This window comes from Helicoverpa zea, chromosome 6 (assembly GCF_022581195.2).
Source record: "Helicoverpa zea isolate HzStark_Cry1AcR chromosome 6, ilHelZeax1.1, whole genome shotgun sequence".
Lineage (NCBI taxonomy): Eukaryota > Metazoa > Arthropoda > Insecta > Lepidoptera > Noctuidae > Helicoverpa > Helicoverpa zea.
Genome location: NC_061457.1, coordinates 3,669,492 through 3,688,859, shown reverse-complemented (window position 1 = coordinate 3,688,859; position 19,368 = coordinate 3,669,492). Strand labels below are relative to the sequence as shown.

The window sequence follows — 19,368 nt, the reverse complement described above, 5'->3', positions numbered from 1 at the left end:
CGGATTGTTAATTGTAATTAAAAATTACAAACACTTGGGTCTGCTTGTAAAATATTTTGTATTCAAACGTCCATTTAAACGTTTGGATCATTTCTATTCGACAATGCAACGTTAAAGTAAATTCGAAACACGAGTCGGGGTGAAATCGCTTGTATGGATACGCTCACGTTCTTCTTGGCCAACTTAGCGCTGCACTGGCTGTATCTAGGTAAAATAAAATTAAACAAAATTTGCTCTCCGGTCACAATTTATTCACAAAACTTCTAATATAACACTAAAGTGGGATGAAAAGTAACGTTATGTCGTGTTCTTGCCGACAGACAAGAATCCTGATGTGTTCGAAAAGTATTTGGCATTAGCTTCGTTGACACGAGTTTCTGCCGCTTGTGGATTCACGATCTCAAGACCCTGTAACAAATAAAACGGTATTAGCATTTTGGAAAACAACAGACTTGTTAGTCATGATCAAGGATACCTGATGAGGCGACATTTGCATTAATCTTAATATAGTTGGATGCATCATCTTAACACCAGTTGGGTACTAATGAAGATGCTGCGTTAAGTTTACAAGGCAATCAACTATCATCATAATGTATCAATTAAGTAAGCACGTTGTAAATGATGTGACGGCTTCCATAGAAGTGCGCGTTATATTACAAAGTAACACGCCATGTAATTTCTTCTGAAACGAGCTCCATAATATACGAAGAGTTAATATCTACAATCTTCTGCACTAACAAGACGGTGACCCGTTGTTTAAATCAGTTTGTTATTCGTGTCATTACTCGGCATTCCATTTGTTATTCTATCATTATCTGTGGATGTAATAGCAGCGCCAACGCAGCAATAATCCACCTCGTACGCAAGTAAGGCAATGCCAAGTAATGACCATTCATTTAATTCTTGCTTATCACGTTAGAGGCTTTTTGCGCTGTGCCGTGTCGCTTCATTTGTTGATACAAACGTTCACGCGATGTACGGCATGACTTCTTTTATAGTTTTATATAACAACGCAGACAGACATCTCATCCATTAAACAACTACAGATGCCCATAAAATTTTAAATTGAATTTCAAATAACTTGAATCCATTCAGCTATTCTATTCTCACCGCGGTCAGCCAGACAAATTAGTTGCGCTAATGGGATTTTGTATTTGAGGAAACCGTAAAAAAGTGTTATGATCGCTGTTACCTAGGAGTTTGACCCACTGAATTATCGACACCAATGCTCATTTCTTTCCAATTACCTCGATCGCGTGCTAGTAAAAAGTAACACTAAGTTGTAACTTAAACAATAATGAAACGATGTTAATACAGCGACTTTCACTGGGGTCAAAACTAACAATGTTGTTATTGAAAATTATTCCCAGCGTGGTCGAATAAATATTCACTATATTGAGAGTGTACTCCGCGGCAAGAAATCGCGACCGCCGCTTTAGAAATTTGATTCGATACATAATAGCAATCGAAGCACTTATCTACAGCTTTTACGGTATATCAGGTAGGCGATGCACTTGTGTGTAGTGCGATGGGGGCATAATCTCGCTGATTGCTATCAGGCAAGCTAACGGTCGCGGGATGTGGCGGGTTAACGCGGCAGCAGGCGGGCGCGCCGGCCGGAGGCCAATGGATAAAAGCACCTAGCTATATTTACTGGGCTGCTGGCCTATCTGCACTAAACACGAGGGCGCAGCCAACCAACAATAGGTAGCGGGATTAAACATGTTTCAGGTAACTTTATATATTTATTTTGTCTGCTTTGTACCTAATATTAACAAAGATGAAGCAAGATTTTTGCAATTTTAATATACAATGAGTTTACATAGCCAGTCTATGGATTTTTAATCTTTTTCAAGTGCATAACGAGAACACTTAAAATGTTCAGCCAAGCAGATATAACAATTATCTCGTGGAATATTGTAATTTTAGTGGCTAGGTTAATCAGTGCTTTAAGATAAATATGTTAATTAAAAGCACCAGCTAGAGTGTATGCAACTCAATGTAAGGCTGTGTTTCATAAACTAAAAATATTTGAGGTACTTTGCAATGAAAATATTCGTAACTTCATATTAAAATCAAAAATGTTCCTATTATTTAAATTTTACTGTAAAGCCGCATGAGTATTTTCAAACGGGGATCATAATAAGGAGTGTCTAGATTTATCATCAGATGACGGGCCCTCTCTCAAGATCTCAAGTAACCAAACAGTCCTTTTATAGCTGATACCTAATCTTACTCAAAGCAAGTATTCCCATTTTGATTTATATCTAAATCTAAACGAGGCCCAACATCGTTTAACCTAAGGGCGTTGCCATTCCCATAGCACAAATACCAAGAGCGAAATGTAAACGGAGAAAGTCTTGTCCTAGCCCGATCGCCTGAAATACTAATAGGTAATTTTCTCAGCTCGCCTACATGCTAAACTGTGGAGTATTACCTTAGTTAGAGTATTAAACAGACGAGCTTTATACACCACTAATGTTAACACGTACACCATTTTATGTTGTGGTTCTTGGGGACTATAATCGTGAAAGACGTCGCAAGATGGTTTTAGAGGTTGTTAAACAGAGCAAGAGAGAAGAGGAAAGGGATTCTATAAGGGCGCAATTTATGATAACTGATTTTTATTACGCAGTAAGTATTATAAGTTAAGTGCAATAATCCATAAAACGCGGACAACATATGTTCTACATCTTTTCTTAATACTCCCGAGTGATAAATTGACTATTATAATTATGCCTTCAATGAGCGCCACTAAAAATGGTGACGAGGTTACAGTGCGCCTGCCACCATAATAAGTTAGATTTCTACTTTCTATGTAACACGATACATATGTTACAGTTCATGTTAAGCCTATTAACAATATTAATACGGCTGCCTGCGACACGAGGTAAATTAGTATTACAGGTATGAGCGTCCCTACTTCTGTGCATGTTTTAGGACTTGTAATATGGCCCTAATCAATAGTAGCACCTATCTTTATTATAACCATTAAACCCATTTTTTTATCGTCAGTTTTCATGTTCAAGATGGTCTTTGTTCATGTCCAATTAAAAAGTCCCAAATTCTGAATTTGCATTCTGAAGAAATATCGTAATGTCAATTATCTTCAGTTGAACTATGAAAAAGAGTTGATATTCTCTTGTCTACATACAAAGCGTGAGCGTGTCAAAATAGGTGATGTGAATCACACGCTTGACATTAAGAAAAATATTGCAAAACAACTTACAATATCATTAATTAAAAGAAGATGTAAAAGTAACACGTTGATGAAGCTTTTCGAAAGCATTCAACCTCTATGGTCCGTATTGACGTTTGCACCACAGATAAAATAAAGATTCACTAATTGGGTTGTTGAACTGACATAAAAGGACGTCATGGTTAAGAAACTGCGATCGTTACTAGATAACCGTAAGATGTTACATAGACTGTTATGGACGGCGCACATTACTGTTAGGGCGGTGTATCGCAACTTCGAGATTAACGTGCTATGCAAGTATTTATGGTCTGTGCGGACCTTTACAATTGTTTGCTGGCTCGTTTGGAGTAAGTTATGCTGTTGTGAAAATGTAGGGGTACTTTATTTATGATATAGTTGCATAATCGCGCGAGGATATTACGGCTTAGGTCTCTGCAGGAGTGTTAACGATAGTCGATCTGATACAAAAACAAGCGTGCGAATGTTTAGCCTGATAAACAATGCATTTTTATTTTCCGATTCTTATTAAATATTTGTTGCAATCAATGTGAATAATATTTAGTGTTTGTTGTAATCTTTTAATGACTATTTGCGCGTGAGAAGTCCTAAGCTAGGCTCACACTGGGTGCATCAGTGTAATAACTTTGATGGGACGTTAAGAACGGTAACGCAAGTCGTATGAACTCGTATATCTGTCGGTCAGTCAAGGGCGCAGATGTACGTGAGATAGTACTGTTGTGCTTGCTTGTAATAAGAAATCTAGGTCTACCGGATATTCAATAAAGCTTAGCGCAGGTTGGCTCAAAGGGCCATCTTAGGGGTTGCTTAAACATCGACATGCAATCACTCTGTACTTGTTTTATTGCTGATTTTGGTCATATTTTGTATTGGTGTCAAAGTTTTCGTATACAACCTAATATAATTTACAAAACAAGATGATATAAGAAGCAGCTAAGCGCATAGTCCCGCAGATTTTTTACCATATAAACCCTGACTCACGAGGCGTGTGTAATGGAGTTAATAATGGGAAACGCGGTGATGCGGAAAATATAAAGACATAATGATCCTCCAGATGGACAAAATCGTAAAAAATGTTGACAGTAATGAGCCGCTACTATGTTTGTTATGAAGAAAAACAGCGTACACGGAAAAAGAGGTCGAATATAATTGTATAGGGTTCCTGTGTTTCTGGAAGAGATGAAAGCGGCTCAATATCATAATTTTGAGTTAGCAGAGTTAAAAATTACATAATAGGAAGAAGTTCTTGGGAAACATAAAAATGAATGTATTAAATTAGAATATACTATGCATGCAGTAATCTGCAACAGTTAACTGATTTATTATAGATGGATGTGATAGGACAGAGAAATCTTAAATTGGCGGTTAGACTAGTTTTCAGGCCTTATTATGACGATATTATATTCTTATATTTGCATAAAAATTCAATAAATTATAATGCGTGATGCAAATCACGGGAGATTTATAGAGTTGCAAAGAAGAAGGTCTTAATTTGTTTTTAATTCGATCTTAATTAGGTACAGAATTATGAATTCAGGGAAAGTATTCAAATGACGGTTTTAATTAAGTATATGAAAAGATAGGACCGCAGTCATTGACCTGACACTTAAACAGATTTTGTTTTTTCTCAGCAAGAGCACATTTATAGGAATATGGGTCACCACTGTCATCCTTTGCTACACAAAATTCTGCATTAAACGACAGAAAATAAAAGTGGATTTAAATTTTCATAATTTTGTCTATCATTAAAAAGCTAAATGAAGATGAAGAATTTTGCACACTTTAATTTTATCTGATTACATTAGTCTAAGAACTTAATCCAACTAACCGTGGGAGCACTACATAAAACCTTCTTCCTATTTAAACGCGCATAGACAAGTCATAGCCAAAACACTTCCATTGTTTACATTTTAGGTCGCTATTCAAAACAGCTATTGTAAATCTCAATTACGTATAGATAAGAATGCAGAAAAATCTCAAAACTATTATGTATAATGAGAAGATGGCTCTATTCGTATTATGTACGTTAACAAGTAAACGAATACGTGAGACAATGTACTGAAACAATGCGTTTGTTGAGTGCGTACAACGGCACAGATTTTTTACAAGAGTCAACGTGTAGTTATGTAATTTTAAAACGTTTATGTTGAGTTTTTGTTGGCTTGCATGACCGTTGCAGCGGAGTCAGTTTGATTGCACTAGCGGCCGTTCCCAATATATTATCCATCCATTGATTTGGATACTTGGGATAAAGTTTCAACATTAGCCCCATACAAGTAATGTTTAATTCCTATCTACAACAGAAGGTAGAATATTGGGATTGGTCGTAAGTGTAGTCGTACGCATGTGTATGTTCGTTGATTGTTTTCTAAGTGTAATAAGTAGTACGTACGTATCTAATCACCTGTTTTGGGTCCGGAAATGGAGCAAGATTTTTTTTTAGTTTTCTTATTTTTTTAGATAGTTATTATTTACCGTGTGTTTAAAGAAGTTGTAGTTAATGTAGAATCGTTTAAAATAAGGAGTGCTAGATAACAGTAAGGTCAGTAACTTCTTGTAACCAATCAAATAAATTGTATTAAATGTATCTAATCGGTTCAATATCTTGTTTATTTGTATGATAAGTAAATAAATATTTAAGTAGATAATATTTAGCAAGAAATGCTGAAATTGACCAAATTATGTAACAATGTCAATAATAATCATAAAATAATCCGACCCACAGTGCACACCTGTGTGAATATTAACCGAGAAAAAGATTACAACAGATAAGTTTTATAAAATCAGATAAAATTGAAATGCATTTTGCATAATTCAATTTAAATTCTTCAAAAATGTGCAACTATCAAAACGCGGATTGAATACTCGGGCTTGTTCCCCATTTGCTCCAAACCCATTGTTTTCTGATAGCAAAGTTTTCATACATTTCTTCCAATAATAAATTAAAATATAACTTCAAATTCCTTCCACATGGCTCCAAAAGATTTTTTAGCAAAATATCATAATTAAAGTAAAGTTTTGGAGCCCTGAGGAAGGATTTTATTATTTTTAATTTTTTTTTTTCTCTGTAACCGTTGGGAAGGAATTTGTGGAGAAGGGAACCAGACATACTCGTACAAGCGATCTCTAGTCGACGTTAATGGTATCTATAAAACGACATGTCCATTTAGAAAACATGATGGATCACGAAGATATATCGATAGACTATAATTGAATATCTAATAGAATGTCTTATTCGTGAGGGCAAACGGAATTGATCTATAAATCATTTTATCAAGGTAAATTGCCAGTGTGCTGGTTACGCTGCCTGAAACTCCACAGGTGTTATGTTAAAGTTTTAATTCTTACTACTTGTCGGCCTACTGGCCTATTAACCAATTTTGAATTTGGAGTACTTAAAAAGAATAATATATCAAAAATGGGTTGTCTGTGTTGTGTCATGTCATTGTTCTTTTCATGAAAATGTATTTATAATTTTCTCCTAAATAAATATTATTGTGGATTCCATTGTGTGTTACTCTCTGGGGTGGGAAGAAGCTCTCACCAATAGGTTATGGCCTAGACGACGTTTACATCGAAAATTGAGAATTTGAAAGGTACAAATTATGAAACCTGGAAGATTCAAGTGCAGGCGTTGCTCACGAGAAATCAGGTATGGAAATACGTAAATGGAACTATACCTAAGCCGGACTCAGCAGTGGAGTCGTGCGCATGGTCTGATAAAGACGATATGGCAAAGGCTGATTTGATAATGGCAATGTGTCCAAGTGAGCTTAAACACATAAGAGGGTGTGAAACGTCGCACGAGATATGGAGAAAATTGGAGAAAACGTATGCATCTAAAGGTCCCGTAAGAAAGGCAAGTCTGTTAAAGAAGTTAACGTTGAGCCGCATGAAGGAAGGAGATGACGTACAGAGTCACCTGAATAATTTCTTCGAAGCTGCGAATATGTTAAGTGATATGGGTGTAGAAATACACGAAGACTTGATGTCTATCTTATTACTGTATAGCTTGCCAGAGAGTTACGAAAATTTTAGATGTTATATGGAGAGCAGAGACGAACTACCAAACATAGAGCCATGGTCCATGTAATGAATTATTACGTATTGTTCATTCCGATATAGTAGGTCCTTTAAAAACACAGTCAATAGGCATGATGACAAATTTTTAAATTCCTTTGTATGATGTAGGTATACGTCTATTTTATATGAAAAATTATTAATTTTAAGAAAATGCGAAGATTTTTTATCAAATAATTGCATTTTTCTCTGTCCACTTTGAATCCGGCGCGAAAACGCTTGTCAGTGTCATGTCGTCACTTGTGACGTCACGACTGAAATTACAAGACGCAAGTAAACAACGCTCGTGCAATAATTAAGTTTTTTGTGTTATTAAATATGAATTCGAAAGGGCATAGGTGTTGTGGGGTCACTGGGGGACCAAGTAAGAACACATCCAAAACAACTCCTGATAAGTTATTTGTGTACGTTCCTCACAATAAAAAAATACGAAACAAGTGGCTTAAACTTGCAAGGCGAGATTCAAAAGCAATACCTATTGCCCAGGGTACAACTTTATTTTTGTGAAGATCACTTTGATGTAAGTTATTACGTAGTTCTCTAGATTCTAGCATAGTTTATAATGTAAATAACTATTTCGAGGTTAGGTTTCATCTCTCATTGTTTTTTAATTAAACTAGTATACTTACATGGAAGTTTTAACATTTCTAAATTTTGCTGAACAAAAATCTTTATTTGATGCCAAAAACTTTCTCAGCATTATGATATCAATTCTAGGCAAATTAGTGCTGTTTGCCTTGATAAATCCGGGCTCCATAACTCGTGTTATAAACAATTAATTAATTAAAAACAAAGATCGCAGTGGAAGTTCACAATAACGAAATGTGACGTTCGCGCGCTTTCGCGCGAGTTGTTTTGAGAAATGACGTCACGAGCTCTGATTGGTGTTCAAGATATCATGGCGGATTGCCTTATTTCGTAATTTTATTTTATAAAAATACATATTAATCACATTATTAATAAAGAAAACAATGCGCGTTTTATATTCCAAGCTTCAAGTTTAATTTAATAAATATATTATTTTAATGATTTTTGATTACTGTCATCATGCCTATTGGCGGAGCGAAATATTTTGTAACTTTTATTGACGACAGTACCCGTTGGTGTGAAGTATATTTACTTGGAAAGAAAAGTGCAGTGTTTAGCGCATTTAAGCTATACAAAAGTCATGCTGAAAGACTCACAGGAAAGAAAATTAAATTCCTTCAATCTGACAACGGCGGTGAATACTGCAGTCGTGAATTTGATGAATTTTTAAATCAAGAAGGCATTCAAAGAAGGCTGAGTATTTCGCGATCACCTCAAATGAACGGAGTCAGTGAACGAATGAACAGAACTTTACTTGAAATGGCTAGATGCATGTTATTATCTTCTGGTTTGTCCGTAGGATTTTGGGCGGATGCTGTTTTGACTGCGTGCTACATACGCAATCGTTGTCCAACGAGTAGTCTAAATGGTGGTATTCCATTTGAAAAATGGACTGGAACTAAAGTCGACTTATCCAACATAAGAAGTTTTGGAGCAAAAGCCTATATTTTAGACAAGACACCAACGAAAGACAAATTCGATGCTCGTGCTAAGGAGGGAGTTTTTGTCGGGTATCCGAGATGTACGAAAGGATACCGAATTTGGATACCAGGTGAACATAAAGTCGTTGAAGCTCGTGATGTTAAATTTGTTCCCAAAGAGGAACCAAAACAATTTCATCAGAAGGTTGAACTGGAAGTTGAAGATACACATTCAAATGCGAAAAGTCCAGTTTCTACTGAATTCTATACTTATTTACCTGCCACGCATGAGACATTGACAGGCGCTGGTGATCAATCCAATGAAAGAATTCATACGGATGTTGTACGTTGTGCCCCTGAGATTGATTGTCACGGCAATGGAGATAGTTGTCCTGGTGATGTACATTCAGAGGTCGAGCCAGCTAATGAGGGAAATAATACGCAACAAGTTATCCTGAAAAGAGCCGCTGGAAGACCGAAACTTGCAAAGGGAGAACGTGGTCGCCCAAGAAAAGTATATAATATGGTAGAAGTTCAAGAACAAGAAACTGAACAGCATGAAGAAATGCACCCAGACTCAATGGAACCTGTAGAAGGTATACAGGGTGATATTAATCAAAATGTAGATGATGAAGAGTTTTTCTCAGCGATGGCTGAAATATCACTTGAACAGGCTTTATCAAGCGATGAGAGTGAAAAATGGCAAGAAGCAATTTTATCTGAGATCAAAAGTTTAGTGAAGAACGAAACCTGGGATATTGTTAAGAAACCAAAAGATCGAGAGATTGTGGGCTGTCGCTATATCTTGACAACTAAACTGAATGTCGATATGACAACAAAGAAGAAAGCTCGTCTAGTAGCAAGGGGTTATAGTCAACGTTATGGTGTAGATTATCACCAAACTTATGCCCCAGTAGCGAGACTTGAAACTATCAGACTTTTAATGGCATTAGTGGTAGAATTGAATTTAGAAGTCCATCAACTAGATATCAGTACTGCTTATTTAAACGGCAAAATCGACGAAAAGGTATATATGCAGATACCAAAGATGTTAGAAGAAAACCTTCATACGCTGATCCAGAGAGAGGGAGAGGGCTCAGAAATTGGAAAGCGTGCTAATAAAATGTTAGTGGATCTTCAAGCTGGAGGAGATGCCTGTCTCTTAAAGCGTTCATTGTATGGTTTAAAGCAAGCGGGACGACAGTGGTATATTAGATTAGATGAAACACTTCGTCGAATGAATCTGAAACCAAGCAAAAATGAACCGTGTCTATATTATCAGCGGAGGAAGGATGGAACAGTTTTGATAGTTGTTATATATGTTGATGACATTTTAGTTGCTTGTGATGATCTTACTTTGATACAAGAATTTAAGAAGAAATTAGCTGATGATTTTGAGTTAAAGGATTTTGGACCAGCCAAATATTGTTTGGGTATAGAGACAGTGAAGGAAGACGGTGTAATAAGTCTATCACAGCGTAAATATATCCAAGACACATTAAAGAAGTTTGGAATGACGGACTGCAAAACCGTATCGACGCCTTTTGAGGTGGGACTAAATTTTGCAGCTCCAAAGCGTCACGAAGAATACAAGGAAAAGGAACCGTGGCCATATCGCGAACTCATAGGAACATTGATGTATTTGAGTGTTGCCACAAGGCCTGACATTGCTAATACAGTTTCAAAGTTAGCTCAATTTGCAACTTGTCCAAATCATATTCATTGGATTTCCGCTAAACGAGTTCTTCGATATCTAAAGAAGACTATTGACTACCGATTAACATTTAGAAAAACAGGAAAGTCGTTAACGGGTTACTCAGACGCTGATTGGGGTAACTCATTAATTGATCGGAAATCATACTCTGGTTACGCTTTTATATTAGGAGGAGCTACAATTTCATGGCGATCGCAAAAGCAAAGATCAGTGGCTACATCCTCAACCGAGGCTGAGTATATAAGTCTTAGCGAAGCTATGAAAGAGGCTCTTTACCTCAGTAGTTTGTTGAAAGAAATAGGTCTGTTAAACTTATCAAAAACTACGATGTATGCTGACAACCAGGGGGCGATATATATTGCAAACGATACCGGCTACCATGCCCGTAGCAAACATATAGATATAAGGTATCATTTTATTAGGGATGTATTGAAGGGTGATGTTGTAGAGTTGAAGCATCTGCCGACAGATTTGATGTTAGCCGATGTATTAACTAAAGCTTTACCCGCGATTAAACACTATAAGTGTACTTCAGGCTTGGGGCTAGTATAGTAAAATTGAGGGGGCGTGTTAAAGTTTCAATTCTTACTACTTGTCGGCCTACTGGCCTATTAACCAATTTTGAATTTGGAGTACTTAAAAAGAATAATATATCAAAAATGGGTTGTCTGTGTTGTGTCATGTCATTGTTCTTTTCATGAAAATGTATTTATAATTTTCTCCTAAATAAATATTATTGTGGATTCCATTGTGTGTTACTCTCTGGGGTGGGAAGAAGCTCTCACCAATATGTTATTGATAGTTCTTGGTCAAAATTCGATTTGAATAAAATGTCTACATTGGACTTAGACTTGCAATCAAATGTCTGCGAAACATTTATTTATGTGGTCAATTTGAAAAAGCCAGCCTGAAAAGCTTCTAATAGTAAATCTTAATTACAAAATCTAGGTCCACATGTCTTACAACTGCGCAAATAAAAATTACATTTTACTCTACCTATATGAATATTAAAGTCCACTCGTGTGTATCATATGTGCATATAATAAATATTTACTCAAATATATAATCAATAACGCTTTATTCATACGCGGAAGACTTGACACTACGGTTCAGGTTCTATAGAAAAAATCAAGTGTCAAAAATATACCGTTTTAACTGTATTAACTAGCTCTGTTATTCTAAAAGATTACATATCCGTGACGAGACGTATTTTTTATAATGTAGCTGTTGTTTTTTATTATGCTTGACTGCTAACGAGTTTATGGTGCAAAGATATTGTATGCAAGAAATCCTAAAGTACACAAAAATCTAATTAATGGCAATAATCCTCTTAAAATTATATGATGAAACTGTAAGCAGCTTAGTCAAGTATAGATTTTATCTTATGTATTTTTATATAGGAAATCATAATAGATATGTTAATGTCAATAAACACCAATATGAAAATTTTAACCAAATCTCTTGTGATAACAAGAAAACCACTTTAATTTCCATTAACTATGACTAATTAAGTGCATCTCACCAGATAATCAAGATATAAACCTGCTTAATCGAATAACTTCCATTAACTTTTAATGTCAAATATTTGTATTTAGAATATCATAAAGAACAATCTTGAACTTATTATGTTACATAATATTTTGGAGATGTTTTCAAAATAATCATCAGAAACAAAGTATCAATCTATATGTAACTATTCAAAGCAATGCTAATATTCAGATGACGTACTTTTATGTTTCGTAAGTAAATTATACATTAATCTTCCATTTATATGAATTACAAAATAGTCACAAATAAATATTTGAATTTTAAATTGTTAGTGATTAAATCAACCTTTTTGGTTTATTATTCCGGTAACCCAATTTGAGTTTTATCAATTGCAAATGTTTATTTATAACACCAATAGTAATCACATTCTCACGGAAGTGGTTTCAATAAGTTAAAATAAACATAATAAGTACTGATGTTATTGTACTACATGACAAGGTTGGTTATGTCACTATTAAAAGTACGGGCGGAACACTCAATCATATTTAGCAAAAAATTAAGAAAGTAGCATTTCTGAGCCATTTGAATCCTTGCGTATCTATTCATACAGCTGTGGTCGCTTCGGTAGCTTTGTTTCTCCAAAATTAATCCTATAGTTTCGCAATAGTCAAAAGGTTTGAACAAAACACTGCTAGACATGCGTGAGGTGTCCCATGGCGTTAAAAAAGTTAAGAAATTAAAAGCTATCTATCGCAAACTGTAAAATAAAATTACAAACCTGCAATGGCGTAAAAGCAACAGACGACGCAGTACCGGACACTTGTCTCCTAATACTAGTAGCGCCTCCATACTGCTGCTGTTTCTGCAAGTTCTTCTGCAAAGTCTTGCTAATGCGCACTTTGGTCTTCTCGTCTATTTGTGGTAGACGCACGCGACCGGTACTTGACTTGCCGATTGTACCGCGAGAGTAGCCTAAGTCTTCTTGATACGCGTCATCCTCGATCTGCGAAAGAATATGCAATTTGAATATAGAATACTGTTATTGGCATTAAAATGATGTGAAAAGTTGTAGGGGGCTGTTCTTTATTTAAATAGGTTTATGCCAGTTGCGTCTTTTCTATCATTTCCTACCTTGATACTTAGACCATAAACTGCATGTGCAACGGTAAAAAAGGTTTCAAGGCTCGTAAACTATAAAAGCAATAGTAATAAATACTCAGCATAAAATAAATTACGGGTCAATAATCCATTCAGAACATTTCCAATGGGTGTGTCCGTTTATAAATGAACAGTCTCCAATTTAGCATATAAATTAAAAAATAATAAAGGAAATGGGTTTCCTTTAAAAAGAAAACTCTTTACGGGTAGCAACATCGATCATCTTAGTGAAATATTAAAGAAACTTGATTGGCAATCAATATTAAAATTTCTAACTTCCCGGTATAAAATTTTAAAGCCCATGTAAGGAAGTTCTGTATATTTGTATGTGTTTGTATTATGACATACATTTATACACAACACCATAAAGTAATTTGAAGTTTCACATGTTGTAAAATAAATGTATTGGCATTATGTTCTGTCGGTAGAAATATCCGGCTTTGCTGGATATGGATATTATGAAGAAATAAAACATGAATTGCTTTCTCTTTCTATATCAATTCACTTTGTCTGTTTGCTTGCATTATCCTCACAAATGAAGATTGATTGAAGATCAGTTTTGCGAAACGCATGCCTTAAAAAAACTAAGCTAAATAGGTTTTACGAGCGCAGATAGGAGACAAGAGATTTATTATTGTTCTATAATTAAAATCGGTTAAACCGTCAATAAAATCCCAGTTCTTGAAAAATCCATTACATCTGAAATAGCTTGCACACAAAAAGTAAAATAAAACGACGTAACCGCTACTTAATTAAGTAAATAACTTTTAATTCCCATAAAATGTCTTACAATTTGACCATAAATCTCGTTTATATTAGAAAACGCCTTGATTGGTGGTAAATGGCGAATAATATTAGCACAGATGGAATTATAATTAATGGTGTTACGATCGAAGGCGGTGATTAAAGCGTCGCCAACGAAGTGCGCTAATACTTACATAGAGCTGACACACGACCATGTAGAATCGCTGATAAATTATTAGGACATAATGGCGAACTAGTTTTCAGGTCCTAAAAAAGGTCCCACAAGACGTACCTATCAAGCAAGTTGGTACAGTATAAATATAGCTTTGTCATGAAACGGTACAGCGTAAATTATATTATAGACAAAAAATTATGAATATTCATCCCACAAACATAGGCCTAAGTCTTCATTTTTATTCTCAAGCACATAAAAATCTTCTATTGAAATAAAGCTAATTAATGAGGCAAGTTTTTGCTCCGATAGACAGGCCTAGCAATGAAGACAAATTATGCATTGTTCATATTAACTCACGCGCCAAATATTACGCGACTGTCCTAGATAATTTTATTACATTCTAGTTTCAGTCGCTTTAAGATTCCATTGTTTATTGAAAACCATAATGACTTTGTATCTTGCTATTATAGCTTTATCATAGAGGTAATTGACATGAAAAATTTAAGTAGGACAAACGAACCTCGTAGATAGGAATTCCTTCATGACATAATATTTCCTATTTATTCTGAGAAACAAGCTTCATGCGTCTGCCTATTAATGAAATACCTGTTCAAAAGAACCATAAACACGTGTATTTGATAATAATGATTCCCTCAAACTTAGCTCGTATTTAGGCTATCAATCCGCCGCAGCCGTGTGTCAGATCATTAATCACTAGGCGCACGCGCAACGGGGCCGGCACGGACGTCCGCGCGCTTCAACAGGTCGAGTTCCGGTCTATTTGAGTCGCGCGAAAAAACCAGCCAACTTCTACAGCCATTTGAAATTCGAACACATCTGCCGCGGACCGCCGAGCGTGACGTCACATTTAAGGATTCCGCGAACGCAAGCGCAGATAATCATACCATCAATTATTTCGTATCAACGTACAATGTGCATTAGCCGCTCTCGCTATATCCGCTAATTATGGCGGTTTCTCTATAACGTTACGCGAAGAATTTTCGCCGATATGATACCTGTTTCATTAAAATGGCTATGTAATTTCGTTTAACACGGCATTACACAGTAACCCATTTCTTGAAAATTGGTTTTCTTGGAAAGTTGTGAGTAGTGGTGCGAGCTTTGTTGGATGTAATACAACCATATTTACAGGCAATAACTAAAATACCTAGGGACTATTGAAGTTAAGATTTATTTTAACATTTCAACATGGTAAATGACAGATTGGTAACGATTAATTAGTAGATACAGATGTCCATCGAAATTTCTTATTAGGTAAATTAAATACTGTTCTTAATATTTTCAAGAAATATATACAAAATCCAAACGTTACACTCACGTCAGCGAAGTTAAGTCTGTTGGCGTTCTTCCTGAACTCTGTCATGGCGTATCGTTCCTTCATCTTGCGCACTCGCTTGCCGCCTCTCTTCTTTCTGCTCTGCTCTATGGGCTTCGGGAGAGGTTTCACGAATTTTACTGGTGGTGGTTCCTAGGTAGAAAATAAAATGAAATGATTAAGTAGCTACTTTTAATATACTTATGTACTGCATTACTACTTAATGCGTACTGATATTCAGTATAGTTTGAATAAGAAAAATGTAGGCACTGATTTCTTTACCCAATGCATGAAACATTGATTGTAATTCCTCACACCCAAATCAGGTGTTCAGAACTTTCAGTTTCAACAAGTCAGCAATACATAATGGATATTCTTGACTTTTACACCTCTTAATGTTGCTATATATATGGACATTCAGACAGGTCATTATCATTAGACAATGAGAGTATCCAATGAGCTAATGTTGTAAGTATATCTTAGACACCATTGACTGTGTTTCGGATGGCACGTTAAACTGTAGGTCCCGGCTGTCAGTGAACATCCTTGGCAGTCGTTATGGGTAGTCAGAAGCCAAAAAGTCTGACACCAGTCTAACCAAGGGGTATCGGGTTGCCCGGGTTACTGGGTTGAGGAGGTCAGATAGGCAGTCGCTTCTTGTAAAGCACTGGTACTCAGCTGAATCCGGTTAGACTGGAAGCCGACCCCAACATGATTGGGAAAAGGCTCGGAGGATGAGTATCCAATGAGCTAATGTAGCTCGTTATAAATTCGTGCAGAAGATACAGACATGCCTAGTTTGAGGTAGTTTGGGGTAAATTGTGAATCTTCCTGTACTTAACTTTTTTTGGTTAAGATATGATATTGATTAAAACAAAATATATTATTGTATCCTGACCTGCATTTTGTCAAGTTTCTTCTCAATGGACTCCCTGAGCATTCGTCCGATGTGTCCGTCAGTGCTCTCGTGACAGGCGTCCACTCGGGCTGCCAGCGTTATTTTTGTCGATACCAACTTCGCTGCTTTGTATCTTAGTTCCTAGGAAGAAAAATAAGAATGAAACATGCACAAAAACGTTTTAATGACAGGTTAATAAGCGTAACGTGTATGTTTTACCGTATTTATTTATTTTTAGATTATTCTCAGAATCTTTGGTGGTTTTCAGTATTTAATTTGTGAACAAAATTGTTGACAATAACGTTAGTTTTCGAGGATTGGTATAAGGAAAAACTTTTTAGGATAATAAATAAGTAATATAAATTTTTAGGTGCAACATTGATTTTAAGCAAAAAAATATATAAGTCTATTACCGTCTTACCACAAAAACTTTTAAACGTCAGTTTATGCCTTGTCTAAAAAAATGTCAAATTATGACGTTGACATATGGTTCATTTTGCAGCCAAAATTTTATTAGACAAGTGTAAAACAGGGTTTAAAGTTTTTGTAGTAAGGCCCTTAATGTTTATCTTTAACTTACAGGTGGTGTATCCTGGACAATAGTTGAGAAATAAATAAATCCTGTATGAGGCAGAGCTGTAGCTTGCGAGAAGCCAGACAGTGTTTTCTTCTGCTGACCCAGTGGTAAAATATTGCAAGCTGGCATTTTGGCCAGCTTGGACAAACCTCCGGCTACACCCAGGATCTTTGCTGCTGTTGATGCTCCTAAACAAGATTAAAATTATCAGTAATACTAAAACATGTTTTAAGAGCCTGTACTGTAACAAGTGTTTACAGTGCTTTTGGAAAAGATTGTCTATGGATTTTCTTGCCCGTTTTTCTCCATTAATGCCACTTCTTGGAACTATGCAACTAGCTTAATTTTTGGAAAGTTCTTTTTAGGCCTATTTGGAAAAAGTGTTTTAACACTAGCGGATTTCGCCACGAGTCGGTTTGGTCGCCATGAAGCATCTGTCTGGGGTCATCTTTTAAAGATAATTACAAATATAAATTTCATCAAATTTGAACTGAATGTTGAACTTACCCACTATAGCTGTTATGTTTGGTGCAATAAATGCCATTCTGCTTTCAACATATTCATAGATTTTGGCTTTGAAGTTATTCAGCTCTGAAGCCATGTCACAAGCTTCGTTTATCTCAGCTAGTTCTTTCTCAGTCAATATTTTCCTGCAATCATACATACAAATTATAATAAATATAGAATGTGGTAGCATAATAAACAGTAGTATGGTAGTATTTAATAACAGGGCCACATAATACAAAATGTACTAGAATAATGACAACATATATAACACTAGCTTTTGCCCGCAACTTCGTTCGCGTGGAATAGTGACCAGCAGATTTTTGATTTGACCAATAGATGGCGCTATATGTCCGGAATAATTTTATTTTTATTTTTTTTTTGTAATAAAAACTATCCTATGTCCTTTCTCAAGTTTCAAACTATGTCTGTACCACATTTCACACAAATCGGTTCAGTAGTTTAGGCGTGAAGAAAAGACAGACAGACAGACAGAAAGACAGACAGACAGACAGACAGAGTTACTTTCGCATTTATAATATTAGTTTGGATTTACATGTCCAATAATTATGCCCAATAACGTCAATGTTTGAGACATATCAATTAAACTATATTAGTATTTTAACTTAAACTCACCCTTGTGTAGTAGATGCAGTCACAGACACAATCATAATAGTAGCTTGTGTAAGGAAACTCTGCAGGGTCTCATTATTCTTAGCTTGGTCCAAGTCATTGCCCAGTTCCCTGACAGACCGGATATAGTCTTGTGGTGATATGATCAGGGACTCTAGCTCGGGAAACCTTTTCTGATACTTATCCCGAACATATCTGTGGATAATTGCTGAAAAATAATTTTTATCTCATGTTTATGTTGGCCTAACTCTTTATAGGCTTTGTTATTTATATATATGCATTATGGTTGGTTTTACTTTTAATTGGTATGTTGCATAACATTGTGCAATGGCAATCATTGCTTATAGAAGTGGACTCTCTGTAGTATAGTGCCCCTTGTAAGGGTAAGAGTAAAGTAAGAGGTAAAGGGACTGAATCTGAATCTTATTTGTGAGATTACAAGGCAGCAAACATTTTTAGAACAGAAATAGCATCAACTAGAAACCAACCTTTTTACCAACTCTAATGTATCTGATCTGGCTTAATAATCTAAAAAAAACTTCATAGGAACCTACCAACTTCTCCATCAATCTCAACAGCAATGTTATTAGCTTCTACAATGAGCTGGTACTCGGGATCTGTTTCCATTAAGCCTGTCACTTCTATTTTCTGTCTATTGTTTCCAATATTGTGTTCTATTGATGTCATTACCTGAAATTACAAGTTTAATTCATGATAGTGTGGTATTTTTATGTGTTAATTACTTAATTGAGTTTCATACAAGGACATGAGTATGAGTATGAGTAAAACAAGTGAAGCATGTTAAAGGGTCATGGAAGGCCCTTGTTAAAGTGGGGCCATTATAGAATAAATAAGTATACAATCCCAATTACCCGTTTCAATCGATCCGAATGTCTCAATTTCGCTAATTCTCTGATAGATACGTTTTTTATGTCTTCCTCTTTTGGAATCACGGGGTATGGAACGGCGAACTCATGGTCCTCGTCCATTTTATTAGTTTCAATGAGAGCTTCAAGTTCTCCATCGTCATTTTCTTCCAAGTCAGCAAGTAATTCGTCAGCTAAAGACATGTTTCTTTAAAATATACTTTTATGGCACACGATAAACGGAACAAACAAATTATCTATCTTCAAACAAGTCCAAGTTTACAAATCTGAGCATCGACAAATATTATATAATGACATTGACATTGTCGTTTGGCTTGTTTGACGTAGAATCCAGAGATAATCTGTTAGTTTTTTAAAGTATTCCATTGTAATATACGCTGGAAGCAGAAGCTTTTAGCACAATGAACGAATGATATAACGTCATTCTATATAGTATGTTACAATGGGCA

The 19,368-nt window shown here is 35.7% G+C and overlaps 1 protein-coding gene across 1 annotated transcript; it reads right to left on the bottom strand.

Annotated features, from left to right (window-relative positions):
- Nucleotides 1-229: 229 nt before the first annotated feature.
- Nucleotides 230-19,209, bottom strand: LOC124630884 (U4/U6 small nuclear ribonucleoprotein Prp31). The gene is made up of 9 exons (XM_047164923.1): nucleotides 18,905-19,209; nucleotides 18,587-18,722; nucleotides 18,036-18,240; nucleotides 17,403-17,545; nucleotides 16,899-17,083; nucleotides 16,319-16,459; nucleotides 15,424-15,573; nucleotides 12,786-13,010; nucleotides 230-408 (listed from the first exon to the last, which is right to left on the bottom strand). Exons 1-9 carry the CDS (start codon nucleotides 19,100-19,102, stop codon nucleotides 298-300), a joined length of 1,494 nt encoding a protein of 497 aa, XP_047020879.1. The 5' UTR covers nucleotides 19,103-19,209; the 3' UTR covers nucleotides 230-297.
- Nucleotides 19,210-19,368: the final 159 nt, after the last annotated feature.

Excerpts from the sequence above, each read along its gene's own strand:
- LOC124630884 (XM_047164923.1), bottom strand. The coding sequence starts at position 19,102 with ATGTCTTTAGCTGACGAATTACTTGCTGACTTGGAAGAAAATGACGAT. Across the intron at positions 15,574-16,318 it reads AGAAACTTGACAAAATGCAG|GAACCACCACCAGTAAAATT; the intron begins GTCAGGATACAA and ends TTTTCTACCTAG. Across the intron at positions 13,011-15,423 it reads ACAGACTTAACTTCGCTGAC|ATCGAGGATGACGCGTATCA; the intron begins GTGAGTGTAACG and ends ATTCTTTCGCAG.